Genomic DNA, 26,991 nt, shown 5'->3' with positions numbered 1-26,991 from the left:
CAGCACGGACAGGGCTTTACCCAGTGAAGCCATCCTGCTGGGCTCCAGAACTAGGATGTTTTAAAGCAATCAATTTCCATTTCCTCCCTTACCATAACCTAGTCTGCCTGAAAACAAATTCTATGATATTACTTTTCCTTTCATATTTCTGGATTTACAATCTGCCTTCTCAAAAGAGCAAGTTCTCTCCCCTAACCTCTAAAGCCTGTCTATCTTCACAGACAGTCAGGGAATGCATAGCCCCTAGAACTAGCCTAGAAGCAAAGCCTAGCCCTGAGGAAGGAAAGGAGCTCGCACCTCATAGCTAGATAATATGTTCATAAGAGAGCTTGGACAATTTTAGAATTTAAAATCAACACTTAGATGAATGTCATTGGGATGTCTATTAATATTTTAATTTTATTTTTAAAAAAAGTTAGACTTTTTTCTTTGACAGAAATCAAGTCTGACTGGCTCTATGACAGAGGATTTCCTTTGCTAGGTAGATCATATAGTACATACTTCCTTAAATGTGAAGGAAATATAGCTAGAAGAACATTCAAAGTGTTGAAAGAAATTTTCTTACAATAAAAGATTTCATTTTTATTTTAGATTTTATTTTATACATAGGTATTTTTCTTGTATATATGTCTATGTACCACATACATGTCTGGTGCCTACAGAGGCCAGAAGAGGGCAAGGGATCTCTTGCAATTGGAGTTACAAATAGTTGTGAGCCAGGGGTGGGTGCCAGGAATCTAACCCAGGTCCTCTCCAAGAACAGCCAGTGCTTTTAACCTCTAAGTCATCTCTCTAGCTCCATAATAGAAGTTTTTATATATCAACTTATAGCAGACCCAGCTCAAAATTCTAGCATGCTGTCAATGTTGTGAAGGTGGTTACTCTACCCTAATGGACTTTCCAGGTGTTTTTTGTTCTGGTGATCCTTTTCTATAAACACTGCAGTGTATTGCTTACCATGAATACTCCAGGGTGAAAAAGCAGTGTGTAAGGGTGGGAGTGTGGCTTTGTTTTGAATTCTATATACTCTGCAATTAATGTGGCCTAAGATTCTATTTAGGATTTCTAAGCTATTGCAAACAACTAATCAAAACATTGACATCTTTCCCAGTAAAAAGTCACTTATGTAGCTGAACTTTTCTTCAACTTGAGTTTCTTTCTTTCAGTTCTTTAGATTCAAACTTCTACATAGATAGGTAAAGTATTAGTGAGCCTTCTATAGGGTGCAACTTGTAAAATGCCTCCCTGAGGTTCCCACTTCTTGCTATGTAGGTCTTGGTATGTGAGCTTGATGCAATGACTCATTTCTAGATAAGAAAATATGCCAAAAGAGATGTTGTGCAACTTTTGGAATTAGGTTCTAAGGTTGATGTCTATCTTTGTTGCTTACTCTGTCAAAGCTAGTAGCCATCCTAATTTATGAAGAGGTCCAATGACAAGGGACAAAGGAATGCCTCTGGCCAATGGCTCTTGGGAACTGAGGTCCTCACTCATTACATGATTGCTAGCAGCCATGTGAATGAAATTGGAAGCACATCCACCCTCAGTAGAGTCTTAAGATGCTCTGGCCCCTTAAGTTAGCATCTTGTGAGTGATCTAGAGCCAGAAGACTTGTCTAAGCTGAACTTCATTCCTGATGCTCAGAGAGTAAGGTAATACATGGATGTTGCCTAAAAGCCACTAAATTTTAGAGTAATGTATTATGAAGCAATAGACAATGAATACATGAATACATCATCTTATTTTGATATCTTGAGTAGTGAAGCTGGTATATCTTCCTTTTTCTATTTTCCTAATCAAAGTCATGGGTTAATTTTAAATAGAAAGAGATTAAAGACAAAATATTGTATAATGCCATCCCATAAAGCTTTACATAATCTCTTTGAACATTTATCCAAGCATATATAGATTATTTAGTTGTGCTTGGCTCACACTGCTCCATCTTAAACAAACTTATGTGACTGTCAAAGTGAAGTAGTGTATTGAAATCAAGACACTGTTAGTGGAGAAGCTTCCTTTTATGGCAATATGGTTACATAAAAAGAGAAAGTTATGTGTGTTATTATACATTTTGAGTTGCCAGAGAGACTTTCTATGTGGAATCCTCTACTTTCATCTTCCTCTTCTTCACTAAGATCCAAACTCAAGATTTTGGGAGAGTGTAGGTCATTTTAGAGCCCCTTCTCTGAAGAGTACTGACAATGTAAGGTACTTGGTATGGCCAGCTTTTGTTTCCTTTGCCATTTGTCCTTAAATGAGAAAATCCTTGTTTTTGACCTGTGACTCCAGGTCTCTTGAATCAGATGAGTCCACAACTGTTGCTAAACTTGAAGAAAAAAGTGTTAAGATTTTCTGCAACCGATATCACTTAAAACTCTACTCAAGAAATAAGATGTCCACTCACAATTCAAATACCATGTAAAGCATGCCATCTGAGCTATATGTCTCCAACAGCTCCACAATGTGTGGATGCTTCAGCATATGACAGATACTGGCTTCCCGCTTTAGATCTGCAAAACAAACACACAGCGCACTTCATTAGGTAGGAACAAGAGACAATTAGAGTGAAGGATGAATGAATGCATGGATGTGATCTATGGTAACATGAAGACTTCTCTGTCTAAAAAGATGAAATCCCCCATTTAAACTAAGCTTATCTTCTCACCCTTTCACATCTATGGCAATACAACATTCCATCTTTGTCAGCTGCCATCCAGATATGGGAGGAAGCTTTTACTAATAAAGGTTCTCATTCCTTTGTGCACAGAATCAGCTTGTCCCAAAGTAAAATAAGTGCATGTATATTCCCACAAACTCTTACAGTCAAGTTTCAGCCTCCAAATTGATAACTTCTCCTTGATCTGCTGATAAGTAACTCAATTGATTGTTTTGAATTTTACCTTTGTCTTACTTTTCCTTAAGCCAGATAAGAATAAAATATAGCATTTAGAGACATTTCACAGAATTTATGTGGAATATAAAAAGAAATAGTATGGTTTACACAAAAAGGCACTGCTCCCATAGCTAAAGTTAGGATGAATCAATTGATTAGTTTTTGCAGTGATGGAAAAGGATTTCAGGGTCTTCTGTATTATAAATATTTGGTCTGTTGTTAAATTACAGCTCTATCCTGGGGAATTTTTAAAATTTTTTTTTTTTTTTTTTTTTTTTTTTTTTTTTTTTTTTTTTTTTTGGTTTTTCGAGACAGGGTTTCTCTGTGTAGCCCTGGCTGTCCTGGAACTCACTCTGTAGACCAGGCTGGCCTCGAACTCAGAAATCCGCCTGCCTCTGCCTCCCAAGTGCTGGGATTAAAGGCGTGCGCCACCACGCCCGGCCCTGGGGAATTTTTAAATATTATCTACAAAACATGTTGACTAACTCAGGATCTTTAAAAGAACTAACAGATATCATGCAGGTAGCACTGCCATGTATAAGATGAAAGTACTGTTTGCAGCTGGGCATGGTAGCATCTGTTTGTAATCCTAGCACTTGGAAAGTGGAGGTAGGGGGATTGGGAGTTCAAGGCTACCTATACCTAGATGGTGAGTTTAAGGCAAACCTGGGCTACATGAGACAATATAACAATAACAACTACAAAACAACAACAAAATAATCCTATTTGGAAAACAAAATTAATATCAACATCCTTACATTAACGTTGGGCAGGGACATCACTTGTTTTATATATAACTAAAGTCTTCCACTACTAATAGTGCTAAACCTGTTTGCTGATGCATGAAATACAGTGTGGTGTCGTTATATCTGAAAGTAGAAGGGGAGACAAGAGAGTACCAAGTCCACACTGCACAATGCAATAGACAACATGAACTCTTTTTTTGTTTATTAATTCAAACTTAGTCCTGTCATCATCAAGAGTAATGGTTGCAGATAAAACCTTACAAAACCTACTCACATACAGGCAACATAAAGAAAAGAAGGCAGTACAGAATAGGTACCATGAGAAACAGAAAGATCAATAATACAGTGTTAATAAAGTCAAGCACATAGAGAAAATAAAAGTATATAAAGTTTAGAATCTGAGAAAAAGCCATGAACATTCTGAGCTGGTAAAGTTCCACGGAGAGGTCAATCAGTGTCAGGAACTAGGGAAGTCCTGAGTGAATGTGTGCTATTGACATGTGCACAGCTGTGTCTAGGACCCAAAAGTCCCAGACCCACGGGAGTGGCACAGCCTTCCCAAGTGAGGCTCAGAGGGATGGCAAAGCCTTCCTGGGGTCCAAGTGGGAATGTTGAATGAACATCTAAGAAATAAAGAAGGTGGATATGTTGGGAGCAAATGAAGTCCTGAGTGAATGTGTGTGGTTGACAAGGGCATACATGGCAAGGACTCCAATGCCTTAGACCCCTGGGAAATGGAAACACTTAGCTTAGGCTCAAGGAAATGGCAAAGCTTTTCCTCCTGGTTCAAGTGTGAATGTGAAAGTGTATGCAGAAAATGCACACAGTAGCTTTCTCTCTCCTCCACACAATGTTTACAGCCTGAGGACTGTTTCTGTTCAGACACAGTTCCTGTTATGATTGCTAAGCATGCCTGCTTGATTTAGCTGTATACCATAAGCCCTGCCTCTTTGATTTAGCTGTAGATGATAATTATGCTGATCTTGGGGGTTGGTGGAGTACTACAGCTTCTCCATCCTAGAGCACAGAGCACTTGATCCCATCTTTTCTTGTATCTGTCCATTTTTCTTCCCTCCTCACTCCTAGGCAGGGTCTTGGAACCCAGACTATGGAAGGATGTGGCAGGTCAGGGCTGAACTTGGTATACAAGAGACCATTGTTTAATGTTAGATTAAAATTTATCATTTCTCTCACTGAGCTGAAAATTCCAACCATTCTGTGAGGTAGGTACATTGCTGATGAGGAAACTCCCTCAGGATTGGAAACCTGTTCAAGATCACACAGCTCGACAGCTATTACAGGAGTGAGCTTTGAACCCTGACTCCAAAGTCAACAAGCTCTCCATTATGCTGTGTTATGGATGTGGGTGTGATCACAGATAAAGAATCTGGAAGGAAGAAAAACTAGAAGAAGAAATGGCTGGGCCAAAGCAACTTTTGCTTATTTGCTCCCTCTGGTTGTGAAGGCAACACTGTTTGAGGCATTCAGTGGCCCTGCACTGATAAGAAGTGCACAGAATCTGGAGTCAGAAATGGTGTGAATCCTGTCTTTGTCTCTTCCACCTGCATACCAAGTACTGACTTCTATAAATGACTTGCTTTTAGTCAATGAAATGGGAATGGTGAGAGGTCATGTGGTACCTTCAGAGTCTACTAATTGGTTTCAAAGGGCAGTGCTAAGATCACAACAAGTGGAACACAGCATGTGGGGGAAGAGGCCAAAAGGTGTGTGTGTGTGTGTGTGTGTGTGTGTGTGTGTGTGTGTGTTCACCTCAAAAAAGGGGGGAAAAAAAGGAAAAGACTGAGGCTGAGGAAAAAATGCCTTTATGTTCAAAACCAGTTGGGAAGGCCCTGCAGGAGGAGAGGGTCAAGCAGTTGCAAGGCTTGTGTAGGGACCTGCTAACTAACCACAAGGAAGGTCTTTAACAAGTGTGTTGGAGGGCCAAACTGAGCCTAATGACATCAGATGCCTGTATGGCTCTCTCCTCTCAAGAATGTTCTGCTTCCCAACTCCAGGGAAAACGTTTCATCTTCTCTCGAGCGTCTCACTGTATCCGAGGTCACCCTTTCATCTGTCTGTTTTTCACATTAGTGACTCCTTCGTTTCTGTTCTGATGAAAGGCAGTTTTAACTCTGCTCTGACAGTCATGAAGCAAACACATTGAGTGTTTGCCACAATCAAGCCTGGTCTCTTTTCCACTCTGCAGTTTCTTTTCCATTTTGTCCCTTTCATGCAACTACACCATGCTTCAGTTCCCACTCTGCTACATGACAGCTTTGTTACACTGAAAGCTTTTAGTAGAAACAGATCTGCCAAACAACCCCCTGCGCTCCGCATGGCGAAGGACTGAAAAAGCTCTTAGCTTAATACCTACCACTCTCCAAACAAAGGCAAAATTTCTGGGGCCCCTGCTTTCCAATAACAGTGTGACATAAATGTTGGTGAATCTGACATTTTGTAGCCAAAATGCTGACAGAATAGCACAAAACTGACAATATGAAAATAAATTTGAGATGATAGGGACAGCAATGTAAAAAAAAAAAAAAAGAGCACAATTGTTTTCCATAATTCAAGTATCAAGTAAATAGTGCAAATAAAAACCATCCTTTTCAAAAACAAGTATCAAAATGAAAATTAAGTTAAAGATCTCAAAAAGCACGACTATACTGTATATGCATTTTAACTGTAGATTCCAGAAGTAAGAAACTCAAGTGGCCGTTTGAAAGTGTGAGTAAGAGAACATGCACCTGTTGAGTGCTGTTAAGTCCATGATGACATAGTGGGGTAAAACTACTGTTTGCCTACATGGTGACTCATGAGGCAGGGATGGAAGAGCTGGAAAGCAGCTGGTAATACTTTGGCATGACTGTGTGAATGCTTACAGATGCTACCATGAAACCCACCTGTGAGGAACATGGCTTAGTGGGGCCATCTCTGCTTGGAGTGACTGCTTGGTTAGTCACTGGCAGCCTTCACCTTCCTCCCTCCCCCCTTCTCTTCTCCCCCTTCCTTAGGAAATTTTTGAAAGAGATTTTCAATCCTCGATTTCTATATTTAGTGCCTTCACATTTAACTATGTAACTATATTTAATCAACTCATTTCCTTTTAAAAGAGGCACTAATGATACTTAATTTTATAGCTCAAGTCAGTAACATATTTAAATTAAATCAGCATACTATACAAACTTAAAACTACTATTAATTTCCTAAGAAGTTTGGGCTGACCAATAGCAATAATATCGTGATTGCCATTGCACGGTACTAATAAATAGTACTGTGTATGGCACTAGAATTGGCTTTTTGGTCTCTTAAATAAGGGAAAGCTAGAGAATCTACTTCAGTAATAAGTTTAAAATACGATTTTCCTGAAAAAATTTATTATTCATTTTACAACCACTTATTAGAGTTTATAAAAATTTGGTGCCATTTAGTGCTGTAATTCTGCAGCAAGCTTATTTGACAATGGGTAAGAACTAGGTTTGATATTTATAAATATGATTGAAGGACCAATTTCAACAAGGTTTAGCTTTGGAATAGCAATCTCAATCTCAGTATCTGTACTTTAAAAAGCCTACACATAAGAGTTCACTTACCCACTGGGAAGAGAGGCCCTTGGTCTTGCAAAGTTTATATGCCCCGGTACAGGGGAATGCCAGGGCCAAGAAGCGGGAGTGGGTGGGTAGGGGAGTGGGGGGGAGGGTATGGGGGGACTTTTGGGATAGCATTGGAAATGTATATAAAGAAATACCTAATAAAAAAAAAGAATCAAAAACAACAACAAAAAAAAGAGTTCAGTTACCCAGGAACCTTCAATGAAGATTAGACCAGCTATTTTAATTATATCATATTTGAGCAAATGTATGAAAAATATTATTTGAACATGTACTTAAAATTAATAAAATGTTACTTTTGTGCTCTTTGAGAGCCAGTGTGTGTGTCTTATACTTAGTCTATATAAAAATAGTCTAGTCACAATTTAAATGCTTAACAGCAACATGTGAGTAGCAGCTACAAGTGGTACAGCTCTAGATAAATAGACTTGTTTTTTTTATTACCTTTATTTATTTATCTGTGTGTTCATGTGCACATGTGTGACAGTTACATGTAAATGTCAGAGGACAACTTCTGGAAGTCAGTTCTCTTGTTCCACCATGTGTTCCATGAATGTTCTCAGGTCATCAGGCTTGATGGCAAGGGACTTGATCTGCTGAGCCATCTCACCAGCCCAATTTACATTAATTCTTATTTTTTTCTATGACTCCCTTCCCCATCAAATTCATACCCCCAAACTGCCAGGTAAGCATTCTACCCATAAGTTACATGTCCCAAGCTTTCTTGTGCCATTCTTGGGCAGACATTTGCAGTTAATAATTTAAAAAAGAATCTAAATTCAATTATGTGTAGTTCAAGGATGTCAAGAAAACTTTGTAGTTATTAAGATAAGCTATAATTTATCAATTAATAACTAAATCTGAAGTTTTTCCACTATTGTTAATCTAAATCATTTATTTGTTCTATCATTTTAAATTATTTTTATTTTGTTTAATTTACCAAATAAGATGGTATATAGTTGTATACACTGAATATAATAGCTATGTGCTTCAAAACTTAATGAAATGAATTGTTTTATAGATTCTAACTCTAGAATATGCAATAAAATATTTGAGATTTTCATTTGTGATTTTCAAGCACCCACTTCAAGTACTTACTAAATAATTGTGATCACTCATGTAAGTGTGTGTGTAACTGTCACACATGTGCACATGAACACACAGATAAATAAATAAAGGTAATAAATTTTAGGTGCATTATACTGTCTTGTTCTCATAACAAACCTTTCATTTAATTGTTCATACAAATAAGGAAGTATCTTATTTAGCACTCAAAATATAGTAGCTATGTAGACACATAATTTAAAATTTCTTAGGAGCCAGAGCTCCTTTCAGAAAGTCTGTTGAAGTGGTAGGTGGTCTGCCTCCAAAGACTCTTCGGTGACATTTAAGGGAAGCACAAAAGCTATGAGTAAGGTCAGGATCAAGACAGGTAATTGTCTACCGTACCTCCTGGCTGTTATGACACGGGGAACTCAGGCACTGTCATGCACTCCAGCAATGAGCAGTTTTGAGAATATCTGTTGAGGTTTCAAAGAGTAAAACTCTCATAACATTTCAGCTGTTTGCTGCCAAACTCAGCACTGTGCTATGTGCAATGTATAAAACTACCATTAACTGTGTTCCTCTATTCTTTGAAAAAAATTATAAGAAGTTCCCTTGGGGACAATCTATGCAGTCCAATTTGCTGTTTCCCATCTTGATATCAAAATAATATAAATTATGTACTAATTAGTGTATAAATGTTTACAAGAATGAAATAAATATATTTTAGAGTGTCTGCCAAATAATGACACTGAAGCTCTTCTCTAGCTTTTGTAGGCAGAATGCCAGAACGTGCATTTTCTTACTCTGTAAAGAGCATACATTTAGAATCAATCTTCTTTCCTCATTTTTCTCCTCTGAATAGCTCTTTTGCCAGTTCATCAAACTGGGGATGAATAAAACAAAAGTTGCCTTAACAATTGAATTTGAGAGGCAGAGGCCTCTCACATCTGATTCACACATAGCTAAGTGGAATCCTCTGAGCTAGTGAAAACAGTCTGATGCGAGGCAGATAGGCCGGCCTCACCTCCTCTTCAGTTTAAGAATCAGTGGTCACTTAGTCATAACAAAAGCCTTGGCTCATGACACAGCATTACATTAAACAGTTACAATGGGCCCATTATTTAGATCATTGTAGATAATGGCTCATTTCATATAAAGTTTTATCTTTCATATAAAGCTTTTTTGGTTTCACTTAGGACTTTCCTGGCCACAGCAATGTAGGTCCTCTGTCTTGGGACCCTAGGTCACAGCACATCAGGCCAGTCACATTATTCCATAGATCTGGCATGTACCTTTTTTTGGGGGGGGGGATATTTTCTTTATTTACATTTCAAATCCAGTTTCACCCCCAGCAACCCCCTAACCCACCTCCTTACCCACATACCCACTCCTGCCTCCCTGCCATAGCATTCCCTTACACTGGGGCATCGAAACTTCACAGCACCAAGGCCTCTTCCCCACTGATTCTTGACAAGGCCACCTTCTGGCATGTACCTTTTAAAGCACTGATACTTTCTGCAGGAAGGTACTTGTGCTGATAGCATAACAGACTTGAAGTCAAAGGTCCATTTAAAAATCCTGTTCCCAACAACCGGTAGTTGTACCACCCTTGGAGCCTTATATTCCTCATCTGTAAGATGGGAAGAGTAAGAGAACAACTTCTACTCAGGATTATGGAGAAGCCTACAGAGTTCATAATGCACAGGAAAGCACTTTGTCTAGTACATAACATGAACATGGTTCTTTTGTCTTTGACCATTTTTGATAAAAATCATTCCTTCCTATCTTTACCAAAATCATTTGAACCAAGTTTAAAGATAAAAGGATGGCAATGTGAATACCCCATCACTAAGCCATACTGTTATATAGTTCAATCCAACTTTAACACTGTAAATTTTCATCTATAACTTTTCAGGAAATCATTCACTTCTTGGAATTATCCTCAGAGAAACAGCTGTTTCTCCTCCTCTTTACAGCTGCATCTCCTGTCCATTGTCTTTCTGCATCACCTGTCAATTTCCCTTCCTGCTATTAGCCCAGTTTCAGTCTTCACCAACTCTTGTTTGGACCACAGCAGTAATCATCTAATGTGCTCCTTTACCTTCAGTTTCCTCTTTTCATTCTACTCATTAAAGTGTTATCAGAATTTAAAGCAGCTATTATCATATACTCCACACCCCTCCACTGTGCTCTCTTCCATGCATTAAAATGTTATTATACTCCTTTAGGATGGCTTCAATTTTTACCTCCAACCACTTAACTAGAGTCCACAGACTTATTTAGCAGCACAACTGGAATCTAAGGGCTTTTTTTCATTCCACTAAAAAATTTCCACATATCTACATTTCAGCTGCTTTCCCTTCAGCTTCTGACCCATGCTTATGTGCTTTAAAATGCACCTTTTCAATTTTTAATTTATTTTTTAAATTATTTAATTTACATCCGAAATGCTGTCCCCTCCTGGTCCCATTCTCACAGAATCCCTCTACCACCTTCCACCCCATTCACCTCTGAGAGGATGGGGCCCCCTGGGTATCCCCCTGATTAAGTCTCTGGAGGATTAGGTACATTCTCTCCCTCTGAGGCCAGAAAAAGCAGCTCTCTGATACAAATGTGCTGGAAGCCTCAATCTAGTCCATGATCTTTGGTTGGTGGCTTAGTGTCTGAAAGCTCCCAGGGGTCCAGGTTAGTCTTCCTGTGGGGTTCTCACTCCCTTCAGGGCTTTCAATCTTTTCCCCCCAACTCTTCCATAGGGGTTCCTGACCTGAGTCTAATGTTTGGCTGTGGTTTTCTGCATCTGTTTCAGTCAGCAGCTGGATGAAAGCTCTCAGAAGACAGTTATGCTAGGCTCCTGTCTCAAGCATAACTAAGTATCATTAATAGTGTCAGAGACTAGTGCTTGCCCATGAGATGGGTCTCAAGTTGGGCTGGTTATTGGTTGGCCATTCCTTTGGTCTCTGCTCCATTTTAATCCCTACATTTCTTTTAGACATGACAAATTTTTGGTTGGTCAAAAGTTTTGTGGGTGGGTTGCTGATCTTATACCTCCACTGGGGCTCCTGCATCCTTAGTCATCAAGGAATGCAAATGAATATGACCCAGAGATTCTACCTTACACCAATTAGAATGGCTAAGATCAAAAACTCAAGGGATAGCACATGCTGTTGAGGATGTGGAGAAAGAGGAACACTCCTCCATTGCTGGTGGGATTGCAAACTGGTACAACCACTCTGAAAACCAGTTTGGCACTTCCTCAGAAAATTGGAAATAGTTCTATCTGAAGACTCAGCTATATCTCTCCTGGGCATATATACAAAAGATGTTCTACCATATCACAAGGACATGTGTTCTACTATGTTCATAACAGTTTTATTTGTAATAGCCAGAAACTGGAAGCAATCCTGATGTTCCTCAACCAAAGAATGGATACAGAAAATGTGGTTCATTTAGAGTGGAATACTATTCTGCTAATTAGGACATCATTATAGAACTAGAAAATATCATCTTTAGGGAGGTAACCCAAACCATAAAGGACATGCATGGTATGTACTCACTGACAAATGGATACTATACAGAATACCCATGACACATCCCAAAGACACAAAGAAGTTAAACAAGAAGGAAGGCCCAAATGAGGAAGCTTGAATCTCACTTAGAACGGGGTACATAATAGTCATGGGAGACAGAGGGAGGGACCTGGGTGGGAGATAGGAGGAGGGTGGAAATGGGAGGATAGGATCAGGTGTGAGGAAAGTGAAGAGGTACAGAAGCCCAGGAGAATGAATGGAAATCTGCAGCTGGTGGGGGTGGGGGTGGGTTGGGGTGCATCTCTAGTAAGTCCCAGAGAGACCTGGGTTTGGGGAGGCTCCGGGAGTCAATGGAAGTGTCCTTAGTCGAGATGCCTAAAAGCGGGGTCAGGGAACCTAAAAATGCACCTTTTTTGAAACATCCAAATTGATTCTCATAGAAAAGGAAGGGGACTAGTGGGATGGATTGCTAGAAAAACTGGAAGGGATAGGAGGATGAATATGGTCAAAGTACATGATGTACTTGAGTAAAAATATCTTTATGAAATGCATCACAATAAATGTTCCTTCCCCATTTAATACTTCACATGCTTCTTTACCCTGATGAATGTTACTCATTCACCTAACTCCCATTGACACTCAGCCCCACAGTTGTTTTTAACTGTCTTCAGCAGAGGTAGGCATATGCTGCTGTGATGACATAGCAACACTGTACTCCTAACACCTGCACCCCCATGCTTAAGATCTCAGCATTTACCAACTTTGCTTGCTGCTGGTGATTCTGCCAATCTTGTTGGAAGGCAGCACCCATTCGTCCTATGTCTATTGTCACATAGTTCAGAGAATTCTAAAAATGGACTTTACCGTAAGCCATCATTGTAACATTCTTATGTTCACATTTTACTCAGAAAGAAAATGAGGCCCGGTAGACAAGAGACATGCTCAAATTCCCATGGCTAATTTATAACCCAAGTGAAAGATGAGCACAGGTTTTTGATTCCCAATCCATCTAGCACTCTGATATCCCATACTTTCTATGGAAGATGATGCTAAAACCATCCAAACTTTGAGGCAATCTCTTCTCAGTAGCATACTCACATTGACTAGACTTTTCAGAAAGTGGTTAAAACATACAATCTATATGCAACAAAAAGGGTGTGAACATTACCCTCCACATTTTGTTACCATGACTGCAAATGGAAAACGTCAAGGTACTGCCACCACAGAATGCACCAACTTTAGGCAAAGTAATGTATGCTTGGCATTTCTATGCCTTTGAGTATTTCATATATTGTACTATTTAATAGTATCATATGGCTCTAAGGTTTTTCTTGAAAAAAAAAAACACTTAAGATCAAAGGTTCCGGGAAATTTTAACAATTTAAGGGATTTATATGTGTATCTGTTTACTATTGGTTAACTAGTCAGGAGCTGAGTTTTTAAAAAGAGCATATCTGACCTTCCTCCACTAGAGGGAACTCAAAGTCACATATAATTTGCAAGGAAGCACAGTATCACTAAGATCTGTGTGTGTCTGTATGTGTGTGTATATATATATAAATATATTGAGGTGATTGGTGAAAACCCTCTTGTTGCCAACTAGGTTCTTATCTTGCCCTTTCCAAGAATGAGGTGGGCAGGCAGCCAAGTGAGTACACAGGAGAGGTACTTTATTATCACAGGATTAACAGCCTTAAATGAGATTAACCAATTTTAAACTGGATAAACTGGTCTTTGTGGGACTGGAGGGAGGCTGGAGGTGGTGGGGAGGGGAATCTCTAGAAAGTACCAGTGACCTGGAAGGTGAGAGGGAACTCATAGAGCCCACCTCCAGTTGAAAGACAGGGCATCAAGTGGAGGGATGCCACAGTCAAAAACTCTGACCCAGAATTGTTCCTGTCTAAAAGAACTTCAGGTGCAAAAATGGAGAAGAGACTGAAGGAAAGGCAGTCCAGTGACAGCCTCAAATTGGGATCCATCTCAAGGTGAGGGTTCAAGCCTTGACACTATTACTGATGCCATGTTGTGCTTGCAGACAATAGTCTAGCATGGCTGCCCTCTGAGAGGCCCTACCAGCAGCTAAGAGACAGATGCAGATACTTACACTGAACTGAACTGAAGTCAGGAACCCCTGTGGTTGAATTAGGAAAAGGCTGGAAGAAGTTGAGGAGGAGGGTGACCCCATAGGAAGACCAGCAATCTCAACTAACCTGGACCCCAGAGATCTCTCAGACACTGAGCCACCAACCAGGCAGCACACACCAGCTGATATGAGGCCCCTGACATACATACAGCAGAGGACTGCTTGGTCTGGCCTCAGTGGGAGAAGATGCACCTAACCCCAGGGAGTGGGGAAGCCTGTGGGGGGCATCTTCTTGGAGATTGAGGAAGGAAGAATGGAATGAGGGACTGTGGGAGGGTGGGTAAGAAGGGGGTAATGACTAGACTGTAAAAAAATAAAAGTAATTAAAAAGAACAATATATGTGAACTCTTGGTAGCTTTGGGATACTAGCCAGAAGTGTTACAGCTATGAAAAGTGTTATGACTATTGTAGGTCTTTGGAGCTGTAGGTCCAAATACTTTCAGTTCACGATTGGGTGGGTCTCTGGATGCAGATCCTGAAGGTACAGAGGTCTTACTGTATTTAGCTGGTTAGAACCAAAAAAAAGCTTCTGGAGACAGATCAAAAGGCTTACAACAAACTGAGAAGCATTTATTCAATACAATCTATAGAATCTGTGGAAGAACAATGAGGAGCCTCCACAATGGGGAGCCAATGTACAGGGGGTCGGGGTACTTACTTCCCCAGTATTTTGCAAAAAGAACTGTTTTAGGGGGCTCAGCAGCTGGATTTCAGATCTGCTCTTTAAGGTAAAAGTACCTTTCAGGGTGGAATAGGTGACCACCTTCTCCAGATATCATACTGAGGAAGGCCTAGAGGGAACAGGTGAAAAAGCCAATGGAGCAGCCGGTCCTCCACCTTCACTTCCAGAGTTCTCCTCACTTCATTTCCAGGTAAACTCTGAAGATTTAGGAGAAGAAGATGACAGGGTGTAGTCACCTTTTTCTGAACAGCTCTGAACTGGGAGAGAGCTTCATGGTTTGGTAGCTGGACTGATAACTTCCATCTTCTGCAGCTTCCCAGTATAAAAGGTCTATTCTAAGTACAGTCAGCATCTGGTGAATACTGATAGATGTCATGCTCTCTGGCCATGGGATATCTATACAATTTGATTTTGATAGAGAACCAAGAGGGCATCAAGTCAGACTATACTCTTCCCTACAATATAAAGCCCCTGTTACTACCAATAAGGAGAATCTGCATGGAATGGCCAATGAGATGTGAGTTACCAATTTCTTGGCATTATTCAAATTAACTAAGGTTAGTCACCACTGGGTCTGCATGCCCACACAGGACTGCATTATAGGAGGAGGTGACCAAAGAGCACATAACACAACAAAATAGAATGTATATAGTTTAATAGATCATGTTTGAACTTATAAGTGAACCAGTATTTCCATTTAAACAATGGTTTAAACACATATTTCTCTACAATTTCTGAAAGTTCTTCATAGTTTTGCTTTATTGTATGAGAATTTAAGATATTTCAATCAAATCCATCCTCCAGTTTCCCCCAATCTCTACTACCCCTTGAAGGCTAGCTAATAATTTAATAAACAAATTTTAAATTAAAAGCTTAAAATAATGAGTTAGGAGGCAGATTATATGGATAAGTAAAACAAATTTCAAATAGGAGAAAGTAAATGGTCAGTGGATCAAAGAAAGTTGAAGTTTAATTGGGGTTAGCATTATGATGTGCCACCTCAATCTAGGATGGTAGACCCGAGTGTAAAGGACTGATAATATAGGTATAGCACAAGGACTTTATTATATGCTACTTCCTCTCAACAGAAACACTGTCCTGGAAAGGAGGGAGGCTCATACAAGACCAAGAAGTAAAGGAAACAGGAACAATCTAGAAAGTAAACTAAAACTTAAAAAGCTATGAAACTTCTGAAAGTCGGAAGATTTACACACTCCTTTGCAAGGTTATCTAAGCCACAACAACTTCTGGGGAGAAGGTACTCTTTGATCAGCCTCCAGGGAGCACCACAGACACAGCTTCCATTAATTTCCACCTATGCTGGGGTTAGCTTTTCAGTGATGCCTTTAAGATACTCATGCTCCTGCAAGTAGCACACCATCTACACTCCTATAAATTCATTGCTTCCATAAGCTGGATTTGAGTGAGATAAACGGTTTCTTTCACCTGTTGTTAGTGCCCCAGATAGAGTAAATAGTGGTTTGTTCATGTTTTCCCAGTAAAAGTCATGCAACAGAGTCCATCATTGCATTCTAAGACTATGCTTACTAAGGCTATAATCAGCTACTGATAAAGGGATGAGATAATACTAAAGCAAGTTTATCCTTGTGAAATATGGGAAGATGGTCAACCTTGGCTTAAGGAATCCAAGTATGCTATAGAGGTCCAAGCACCCTTAAAACTGTCTAAGAATTTCCCATTCTGTTCTTCATTTATTTTTTCTTTCCCTCTTCTAAAGGATTCAAATATACATAACCTGTAAGGGCTTTCTTAGCCTCCTAAGGGTCCTTACCCACCCATTCCACTCATTGGTCACCTCCCAATAAATGTCTTATATACCTAATCATTTCCCAATAACTGCTTCTCTGTAGAACCTGAACTAACATACCTCCAACAAGGGAAGACTGTGAAAAACAAGCTGACTATGCTTATCAAACTACTGGAGAAAGTTCACAAATAGGAGGCATTAGGTATTTTCAGAGTTAGTAGTGCTGGTAGAGTAGAAAACAAGAGTACCAGATGACCTTGCACAAACCCAGTCTGTGGTCAAGTAATTTACTTTCTGGAGACCTTGGACCCAAGATACATAGCTCAGGTCAAATGAAGTGCTGTACTTAAACAGGATAATCACTTAGAAATTTCATGTGCCAAACAAAACAACTTCAGCCTCATTTAGTTAATGTTGTCTAGTGGAACTCATGTAATTAGGCTTAGATGTGTGTCTCATCGTATCAGCAGATATATCTTTAACTCAAGACAGGCACACAAGACTCTTCCTTATCAAACTGACTGTATTAAGAATAAAACAACAAACAAACAAAAAACCCAAACCCTACAGATAGACAACTTATGGGGCTGTCAAATATGGCTCAGTTCTTTTCTGATCACTTATAGTTAAGTTACTCCTATATCTACATTTTCTAGGCAACTGTTGAATACTCCCCTAGGAAGGAAGGAAGGAAGGAAGGAAGGAAGGAAGGAAGGAAGGAAGGAAGGAAGGAAGGAAGGAAGGAAGGAAGGAAGGAAGGAAGGGAGGGAGGGAGGGAGGGAGGGAGGGAGGGAGGGAGGGAAGGAGGGAGGGAGGGAAAGAGAGAGAGAGAGAGAGAGAGAGAGAGAGAGAGAGAGAGAGAGAGAGGAGAAAAAGAAAGTCAGACAGGCAAGCAGGCAGGCAGAAAGAAAAGCTAAAGATCACCAGATATAAGAGGCAAACCTCTCAAAAGAAAAAGTGTAAAAAGAAACAGAAAAAAAAATTCTGAGGAGGAGGCTATTTCTTATAAAAGCCAAACCAGGGGAATGTCAAATACAACATGATATATGTAATGGTCAATCTTGATTAACTTCATTGGGTTGAGAAGCATAGAAGATTAATAAAGCACATCTAGGTGTGTCTTGTGAACGTGTGCCTGTGTGGATATTTCCAAATGGGGTTAACTACAAGGAGACTATTCCTGAACATAGCATGCACAATCCTATAGGGGACTAGATGGAATTAACAATGAAAAATAAGGTGGCCAGTGACCACATGCATTGTTTCCTAGCCACAATAATGGATGAAACCATTGAAACACAAAGCCAAAGCAAATCTTTCTTTCCCTCTGCTGTTTTGCTAAGATTATTGTGTCATGCCCATTGAACAAGTACTTAACATAGAAGACTGGTATCAGAAAAGTAGTGCTATTGTTGTACCCATCTGACTATGGGGTTTAGAAGTCTTTGGAACTGGGCCATGGGAGGAATATGGAAGTCTGGAGATGTGGGCTCTAGAAACTCCAGAATGCTATAAACAGAACTTAATGGTTGTAGTGGGAACTGAGCTGAGAATGCTGTTAGGAGTATAGAGAGTAAAGACTGTTCATAAAGTTTTACGTGGAAATGAGGACTCTGTAGGGACTTTACTAGAGGCCATGGAATTACAGTCTGACCAAAACCTGCCTAGATATCTGGTGTGAAGCTGAATATAAAAGTGGTAGACTAATGTGGTGGAGGAAGTCTCAGGGCAATCCAGCATTCAGGCTGAAGAATGGACACTGCTGACTGCTTTTAGCCAAGTTCATAATGAAACAGTGAACAAAAAGAGGAACAGAAATGTCTGAAAAACTTGCAGTTTGCTCAGAAAAGAAATAAATTGTAAAGTTGGTGCCAAGGAAACTTGGGAGCGTTGAAGAGATCAGGGTCATTAAGAGGAAGCCAAACACTTTGACTTGGAACAAAAGGAAAGATCTCTTGAAAGAATCTCAAGAATTAGGCCACCACTGGAGCCTCAAAAGTGGAAAGTTTCTTTTTTAAAATAATGAGTAATCTAATAAAGGTTAGATCTCTCTGCTTACATACAGCTGACAGATAATCTGCCTCTTGCCTTTACTCAGTAATTCAGGCATTCTGAGGCCACTGCAGCCATAGCCCAAAGGATCCTGGTTCCTATTAGAACTGTGGTAGACTTTGGCATAGTTCATGGGATTCCGTGTTGTCAAGAATGCAGAATACAAGAATTGTGGGAGCTTGGGAATAGCTAATGTCTTCTTGATTTCCTAGAGGCTCATAGCTAAGTGTTTGCATTGTCTCAAATTTTGAAATTGGATTTCTGAACAGGTTTTGTCTGTTAAGACTTAGAGGACTCTGGAAGATAGAATAAGTGCATTTTGCAATATGAATTAGATATGAGGTTTGGGGAAGAGGGAAGGAAGGGGAAAGGGTAAAATATTACAGCTTAAGGAGACATATTTGGGTGCCTGGTTGATGAGAGTAGACTTGTGATTATTGATTTTGATAGTTAGCTTGGTTGGTCTGAAAAGCATTTAGATTAGTAAAGCATATTTCTAGTTATTCTTCCACAGGTATTTCCAGGAATTAACTATGGAGAAAGGATCCTCCTCCTATAGGTTAGACTCCTAAGTAGAGCAAAGAAGGAATGGGGGAAAGCTCTGTAGTATAAGCAGTCACTTGTGTCTGCCTCCTACAATAATAATGTAAATTACTATGCCCTGCCTGCCATGATGAGCTAAACCCTCTGGCATTCTTGCTTTCCAGTTTTCCCCTCAGATACGTTGTCAGAGTGATTTTACCTAACACAGTAGGCAAAAATGCTAGGAAACTGTACAATATTAACTTAAACAAAAGCCAGTGAATACCACCTCTGGAAATGATAAATTTGAGCAAAGATCCAAACAGAAGGGTTAGAAGGCCAAGTTGAAAAAGTAAAGCTAGGACAAAGTAACAAGAGATAGGATCAGGCAGGCAAAAGGCTAGAGATGATGGCTAATTATATATGCCATGTTATTTAAATAGCAGAAACCAGAAAGGCAGAACAGAGAAATTAGAGATATGTAGTTATCTAAGAATTTTTCTGCTCTGAACCAAAGAACAATGAGTTTCTAGATATAAAAAGAGTTCCAAGCATGATTTTTATAAGAGCCCATAATACAGCATATTACTGAAAAAAATCTGAAGGGTTACTGGAGCAAACAGAATATCACTAAAGCTTTCAAAGGAGAGCAAGGGGGCAGGTATTGTCCTAGTGAGCTATATATCTTGTTAAGTCCTCTCAGCAATTCTACAGACTGGTAAAATGTTATACCTGGTTTTTAGATGAAGAAACAGGCAGAGATGTTATATGATATACACATGTCACACAACTGGTAGGTTTGATATGAAGAAGCTAATTGCAATGCATAAACTTTTATATACCTTATGTATTTTTTCAAAACCCTGAGAGATTACATCTGACCAAGAATCATATACCTAGCTAAATTACTGTTCAAAGCATAGAATTAAATAAATACATGTTTACATATGTAAAGTCTAAAACAAAACAAAAAAAATATCTTTTCTCAGGAAGTTACTAGAGAGTCTACTAAGTAAAAACAAAACAAAACAAAACAAAACGAAAAATAAGAAATACAGGAAACCTAGAAAATAGGAACACCAGCACATAAGAAAATGAGAATTCCTTTAATGACAATCAAGAAAAGCAAGATACAGCAACCAAAGATCCCTCTGCTATCATGAAAAATAATGTACGTACTGAGAGAAGTCACACAGTTCAAGGGCCGGCCTATGGATAAGATAAATAAAAAAGACACAAACATCCCAACATGAACTATGCCAAGCATTTACAACAGGAGTAATAAATAATTATATAAAATCACATTATAGCAACAACCCAAGTATTAATAATTAGAAATGGGGACTTAGAAAAATATATGGCATGGACTGGGGACAGGTGGGGACAGGGAAGGATCAGGTTGTAGGAAGATGGGATGAAGGGGAAAAAGATAAATATAAATTAAAGAGAAATAAATCGAAAAAGGAAAATAAGGAGAAGCAAGAAGGAAAAGAGAGGCAACTTATGAAGCAGTGGGGTGATAATTGATATTTAGAATTATAAAGTCAAGAGATAGTATATGTTGTTAGGTACAAAAGGAACATTGATAATGCTTAAAGAGGTTATCTCCAATAATGGAGTGGTGAGGTGGAATGAATTACGACAGAAATTCCTTTTGTGTCATTGCTGAGGTAGTGTGAGTTGATATTATAATCTATGTGGAGGGATGCGGGTACAGTTCTTTTCTCAGAGAAAATTGAAATAAACCTTTTACTCCCCAAGTTGCTTTTGGTCAGAATATTTTATCACATAGCAACATAAAAGCAAACCCGAGGAGGCATAAAGGATAGAAGAGGAGAGCCCAGCTGTGAATGAACCTACCTAAGAAGTATTTCACTCACTAAATTTAGTAATGCAATACCAGGAATCTTGGATAAAACTGCCTGCTTAGGGGAATATTATTTTACATGTTACAAATTATAAAGCTTTGTTTTCAAGGTTAGCAAACTGATATACTATAATGGGGCTAAAAAAGTGTACAAACAAAATTTTATTTTACTTATTTATTTTTATTTATTGTGGAAGCTATGTTAGAAAAGTTTTGTGTATGTTCTCCTGTATAACATTTATTTAAAACCTCTTGTCAAAATACTAGAGATTTTAAAAGCATTACCAAAAACAATGCCAATACTCACTTAAGTCTAAGATATTCTGAAGTAAATCCACACCTCTATACTGAGTACGGATTGCTTTCCCACTTAAACATAAGTACTCATTTTATATTGTCCCAATTCACGACGTAGAGTTTGAGCCATTCTTAATGGAGTGCTAAAAACCACAATTAAAAAGGTCCTTTTTCTCATTTTATTTCTTGGTTAATTACAATGTTCAAACAGACCACTGGAAATAATTTCCTCTTAAATTATCAGTTTTGTTTGTTTTATTCTCTTTCTCTCTTTTTAATATGGCATGGGTCTCATTAATGTCATTAGTTGCAGTGCCTGCTGAGAGAAAACGCTGACTTCATGCACATGGAATCAATTTCCTGAATTTTTTTTTTTTTAAAAAAAAGAGCTTTGTGAAGCTACATCTCATATAGTATTTATTTTCTTAGAAGCTTTCTCTGTAGGACATGCTTTGAGTAGTGTGTTAAGTGCTGGACTGTCGAATCTCATTTATGCAATGAACACAATCTCAAACTGTGTTCATCTTTTGTCTCTAGCTATTTAACCATGCTGTAATTTATGATGTCTGAGGCGGCATATAGAGACCTTATTAAATGTCCTTCCTTAGGAAGATGGGACACTATATTTTGTGACCAAGTTACTCTTGAGAGAAAAGAGAGCATGTCAAGAAAGGTATAGGTGGAAGGAAAAGAGGGAATCATATGCACAGCTCAAGAGTAATTAGCATAACAGGCCCTGGCCAGGAGGCCAGGAGGAGACAAACAAAGCCACAGACAGCCTTTACAGCCAAGTTTGGAGAACAAAGAAAAGGAAACCAAGATATGACCAAGATAAAGAAGAGGTGCCAAAGTTAAAAATGAAAAACCAGAGTTAGGATCCTGAAGTAGTGTGAAGAGACTGTGTCAGACCTAACACAGAAATGGAAAAACAATGTCTACCATATCTGCCCAGTTATTTGACAAATGGTTATAGGTATTTGTAATTCTGGATTATATCCCCACGGACCTACTACATAGGTCTTTGAGGAAAAGCTCATATTTTTATAAGGTGGGGCTTAATAAAAAATAATAAATACTGGAAAATGTGGAGAGAAGTGATATCAGAAAACAAAACAAAAGCAAGAGTGCCAGGTGTGGAAGTCTATGCCTTTAATCCTGTAGTAGCAGCACCAGCACCTGGAGGGCTGAAGCTAGATTCAAGGCCATAAGATACAAAGGCCAGCCCAAAATACACAGTGAGTCTATGTCTCAAAACTCAAAGACCTAAGAAGCAAAAAGAAAATGCTAGGAGTAATACAGCCAATAAATGGATGTTGAGCTTTCGAAAGAACAGCATACATAAAGGAAGTCAGACATTCTGAATTTATAGGGATATAAAAGTATCTCAAAAAAGTATAATCAATCCATTGGTAAACATCTTTTATAAATTGTGTGTGTGTGTGTGTGTGTGTGTGTGTGTGTCTTGTGTTAGAGGACAACTTCGTGGAGTTGAGTCTCTCTTTTCCTTTATGTGGATTCTGCATTTCAAACTTAAGTACTTAGTCTTGCATGACAGGTAGTTTGTTTTTCAGGCCAATTTACTGGTCTTTGTTATCATACTATTTGCTTACATTTTACAACCAGCTATCTAAATATTTTAAACATTGAGATATACTCATTAGTAGGTTTACAAATAATATCTGAATAATATTATGTACAACAGAAACAAAAATGACATAAGCTGTTCTAAGTTTTAAGGAAGGAGGAGACTAATAAAAATAAATACTGATGAATCAGCTACTGTATATTGGAGAAAAAAATGAATTAAAATTTTTTAAAACTCCATAACTTGAATGCAGATAAGATATATGTACTTATCATACAAGGCCATACCCTACATCTGATAGAATCTATCCAATAGATGGGGCACATAGCAGACAGTACATGTTCTCCAAATAAGATTTTGAAGAATGGCAATCCAGAGCTACAAATGGAATAGGGAGGACCTACATATCCTGCTAGGAAATGAATCATAGAATAACTATTTTTCTTCAAAAAGAAAGATGCAAAGTGCTGTATGAAACATGACACTTCTCAATCAAGAAAGAGGAATGTGTTTGTGTGTGTTTACAATACAGTACTTATAATACTGTAATTATGCCGTAATTATGAACCATAACTTTTATATAATCTTAAGATTTAGAATAAACACTATTGGAAATGATTAAATGTGAAGGAAACAAGAACAGAAAACATATTTATGTGAATGTACCTTATTTCACAGTTAGTTTACTTTCAGAACCATCCAACTGTTTTTTTCTAATTTAAAAACATTAAATAGAAGGTACAGGAATAAAGAGCCAGGAATAAAATTAGAGTGAACCAAGTTAATAATACAGCCAGTCAATGGCTAAATCATAAAGATAGCTTAAACATTGTATCTAAAACACCTTTTACTTTGATATAATTTCAGACTTAACAAAATTACTAGATACTTTGTAACTATAAACACACTAACCATGTTTTCAGTACTCTCTGCTTCCATGCCACTTCATCATTACCAAAAAATGTCTTAACACAGAATAAAAATGAAAGCCAATAATAAGGTCTCCCACTAGGTCCACTTAGATTTCCAGTCACACATAGAGAAAAGAAAAGATGTCATCAGAATCTCTGTGTAAGTTGTGCTTAAAAGCTTGCTGACTTTCTCTTCTAAAGCAGAAAAAGCACTGAAAAGGCACCCAAAGAAAGACTTCTTTCTGTAGGAAACATGGAACTGCTGCCCTGACTCCACCCAAAGCAGTGGATCTCACACTTCAAGTTCTGAAGGTGATCCCTTTGCTGCCAGTGGGCTGCCTGCCCACTTAAAGGCCAGCGTGGTGATTATGAAGGGGACCTTGGAGATTGACAATGTTGACCTGAACTTTGTCAATACTTAGTTAGAATCTAGGACACTTATTGGTTGTTTTCTCAGTCTGAACAAGCCACTTAACCTCTGCCAAGCTTCAGTTCTTCCCCTTGCAAAACTGTCATAATATAGAGACTATATAATAGATTAGTAATGAGAAAAAGGAGCTACCTTTTAGCAAAGCATTTCACACAACTAAAATGCTAAGTAAATGGCTATGTGTTAAATTTTTTTGTATTATTAACTCTCATTACTGTAACATCGTATTTATCCCTTTTCACTCTAACAAAAATCTATTTTTAACCACATTGGAAGTGTAGTGATAATTTTCCAACCACAACATCAATGGAAATAAGATAAGGTTGATTATATTTGTCAGAATTTGATAACACTATCTCCCTTTCTGAAAGTCATTAGAATTAAGATTTATTGAAATCACATTAAAAGCACATTAAAAGTCATGATGAGGACTTTTTCTAAGCATGAAAGTTTAATTGGAAAAGAACTTTCTTTTCCCATTGAACTAGAAAACTGGAAAAAATGTATGAAAGACATATTTTCAGATACTGAGCTAATTCTGGAAGTGATGCCCAGTTTCCTAATCGGGGAGGAGATACAGCACAGCAGAAGAGTGTTTCTGGGTTGAGAAGGCAGATTACTTTTGAGGAGAACAGGGGAGAGGAGATATTCTGGGCACATTATTAGAAGGAAGAGGAGGCACAGAAAAGAACAAACAACACAGTGGCTCCTCACCTTCCTAGTAATCTGGGTTTGCACAGCTCAAATCTCCAAAAGCTAAGTGAAGAGAGCAGGGAGACACTTGGAGCTATAACCAAATATGAGAGAAAAACCTCACTTAATGCAAAAGACGATTCACATTAAATACAGGGACTAAAACAGGTGCAAAGAAGAAAAGCTATTCTAGTTCTGGAGTAATAAAAGTACATCAGAAACACTTTTTTTTTTAAAGTTAAACCACACCTTAATGACTCAATGAAAATTCTAGACTCACATGGCACCATTAACTAATTCTATCAAATATGTCAATTTTATACAAACCTATTTTCAAAATAAAAAAATATGAATGCATCTTAATGTGTTATATAAATCAGCATAACCTTGTTATCAAAGCCAGCTAGAGACATTACAAGAAAACTATAGAGCTATCTGAATTTTTCAGCAGTGGTTTATCATTACAGAAATAAAAACAGGTGACTGTCAATAAACTTAAAAGTAAAATACATAATCATTTTAACGAATGTAGAAATAGAAATTGACAAAATAAAACATCCATTCTTTAAAACAAAACAAAAACTTGTGCAAAGTAGGAATAGAAAGAAGTTTATTTGATATGACAAAGGCCATTCACAAAATACCCTTGCAGTTGATATTATATATACTGGTAAGAGACCAAATGCTTTCTAAGATGAGGATGAGACATTTGATGTCAAGACTAGTCTTGTAATACGGGAGTAAAGTTTTAGCTAGTGCAGTACAGAAATAAACACCCCACAGATTAGAAAAGATGTATATTTGAGATGACATAGTTAACACATAATCAGTCTTCCATGGAGAAATTCAGAGATAATCTATCATAAAACTCCACAAAGACTGAACTTAGCAAGATTGCAGGAGACAACAAAACTAAAATATCAAAAACCAAAGGCATGCATATATTCTAATACAAAAACTGGACACTAAGACTAAAATAATAATAGAATCAAATGTAAGAACTAAAGTTTACAAATGATGTGAAAAGATTTGAAACAATATAAATAATTCCAACAATCATCAAAATGCAATTATCTATTAATATTAAAAATAAAATTTATGAGACAACTGAAACCATTTCCTCTAAAATTAACAAAAGAAAAGATGTTCCATATTACCATTCTTATTCAAAATAATTATTGAAATCTTAGTCAAAGCAATAAGGCAAGAGACTGATATAAAAAGGATATAAACAACAAAAGAAGTAAAATTATCCCTGTTTGCAGATAATAAAAAAAAAAATCCTATATTTAGAAGACTCAAAAAACTACACTAGAAGACTGTTAGACAAGCTTCTCGCCATAAAACCAGACCCACTGAATCTGATAGAAGAGAAAGTGGGGAGTAGTCTTGAACACATTGGCACAGGAGACAACTCACTGAACCAATAGCTCAGCCACTAAGATCAACAATTAATAAAGGAGAGCTCATGAAACTGAAAAGCTTCTCTAAGGCAAAGGACAGTCATTAGGACAAAACAAAAGTCTACAGATTGGGAAAAGATCTTCACAAACCCCACATCTGAGAGAGGGCTGATATATAAAATATATAAAGAACTCAAGAAACTAGATATCAACAAACCAAATAATCCAACTTAAAATAATCAATTCAGATCTAAACAGTTCTTTTTTTTAGTTTATTTATTTATTTATTATTGGGTATTTATTTCATTTACATTTCCAATGCTATCCCAAAAGTCCCCCACACCCTCCCATACCCACTCCCACCTCTTGGCCCTGGTGTTCCCCTGTACTGGGGCATATAAAGTCTGCACGACCGATGGGCCTCTCTTTCCACTGATGGCCGACAAGGATACATATGCAGCTAGAGACATGAGCTGGGGGCGGGGGGGAGTACTGGTTAGTTCATATTGTTGTTCCACCTATAGGGTTACAGATCCCCCCAGCTCCTTGGGTACTTTCTCTAGCTCCTCCATTGGGGGCTCTGTGATCCATCCAATAGCTGACTGTGAGCATCCACTTCTGTGTTTGCTAGGCTCCATCATAGTCTCACAAGAGACAGCTATATCATGGTCCTTTCAGCAAAATCTTGCTAATGTATGCAATGGTGTCAGCGTTTGGATGCTGATTATGGGATGGATCCCTGGGTATGGCAGTCTCTAGATGGTTCATCCTTTTGTCTCAGCTCCAAACTTTGTCTCTGTAACTCCTTCCATG

At 38.2% G+C, this 26,991-nt stretch overlaps 1 protein-coding gene across 15 annotated transcripts in view; it reads right to left on the bottom strand.

Moving 5' to 3' along the window:
* Cask (calcium/calmodulin dependent serine protein kinase) overlaps positions 1-26,991 on the bottom strand; it is a 328,516-nt gene that overhangs the window by 203,372 nt on the left and 98,153 nt on the right. For all 15 annotated transcript variants that reach the window (XM_085838264.1, XM_085838256.1, XM_085838257.1 and 12 more), the window contains exon 3: positions 2,405-2,510. In XM_085838264.1, coding sequence (XP_085694390.1) covers positions 2,405-2,510 — 106 coding nt within the window. The remainder of the gene's footprint in view (positions 1-2,404; positions 2,511-26,991) is intronic.

This window comes from Mus caroli, unplaced genomic scaffold (assembly GCF_978045245.1).
Source record: "Mus caroli unplaced genomic scaffold, Mus_caroli_1 scaffold_5, whole genome shotgun sequence".
In the NCBI taxonomy this organism is placed as follows: domain Eukaryota; kingdom Metazoa; phylum Chordata; class Mammalia; order Rodentia; family Muridae; genus Mus; species Mus caroli.
Note: the sequence above shows the minus strand (reverse complement) of the source record. Positions and strands in the feature narration are given on the sequence as shown.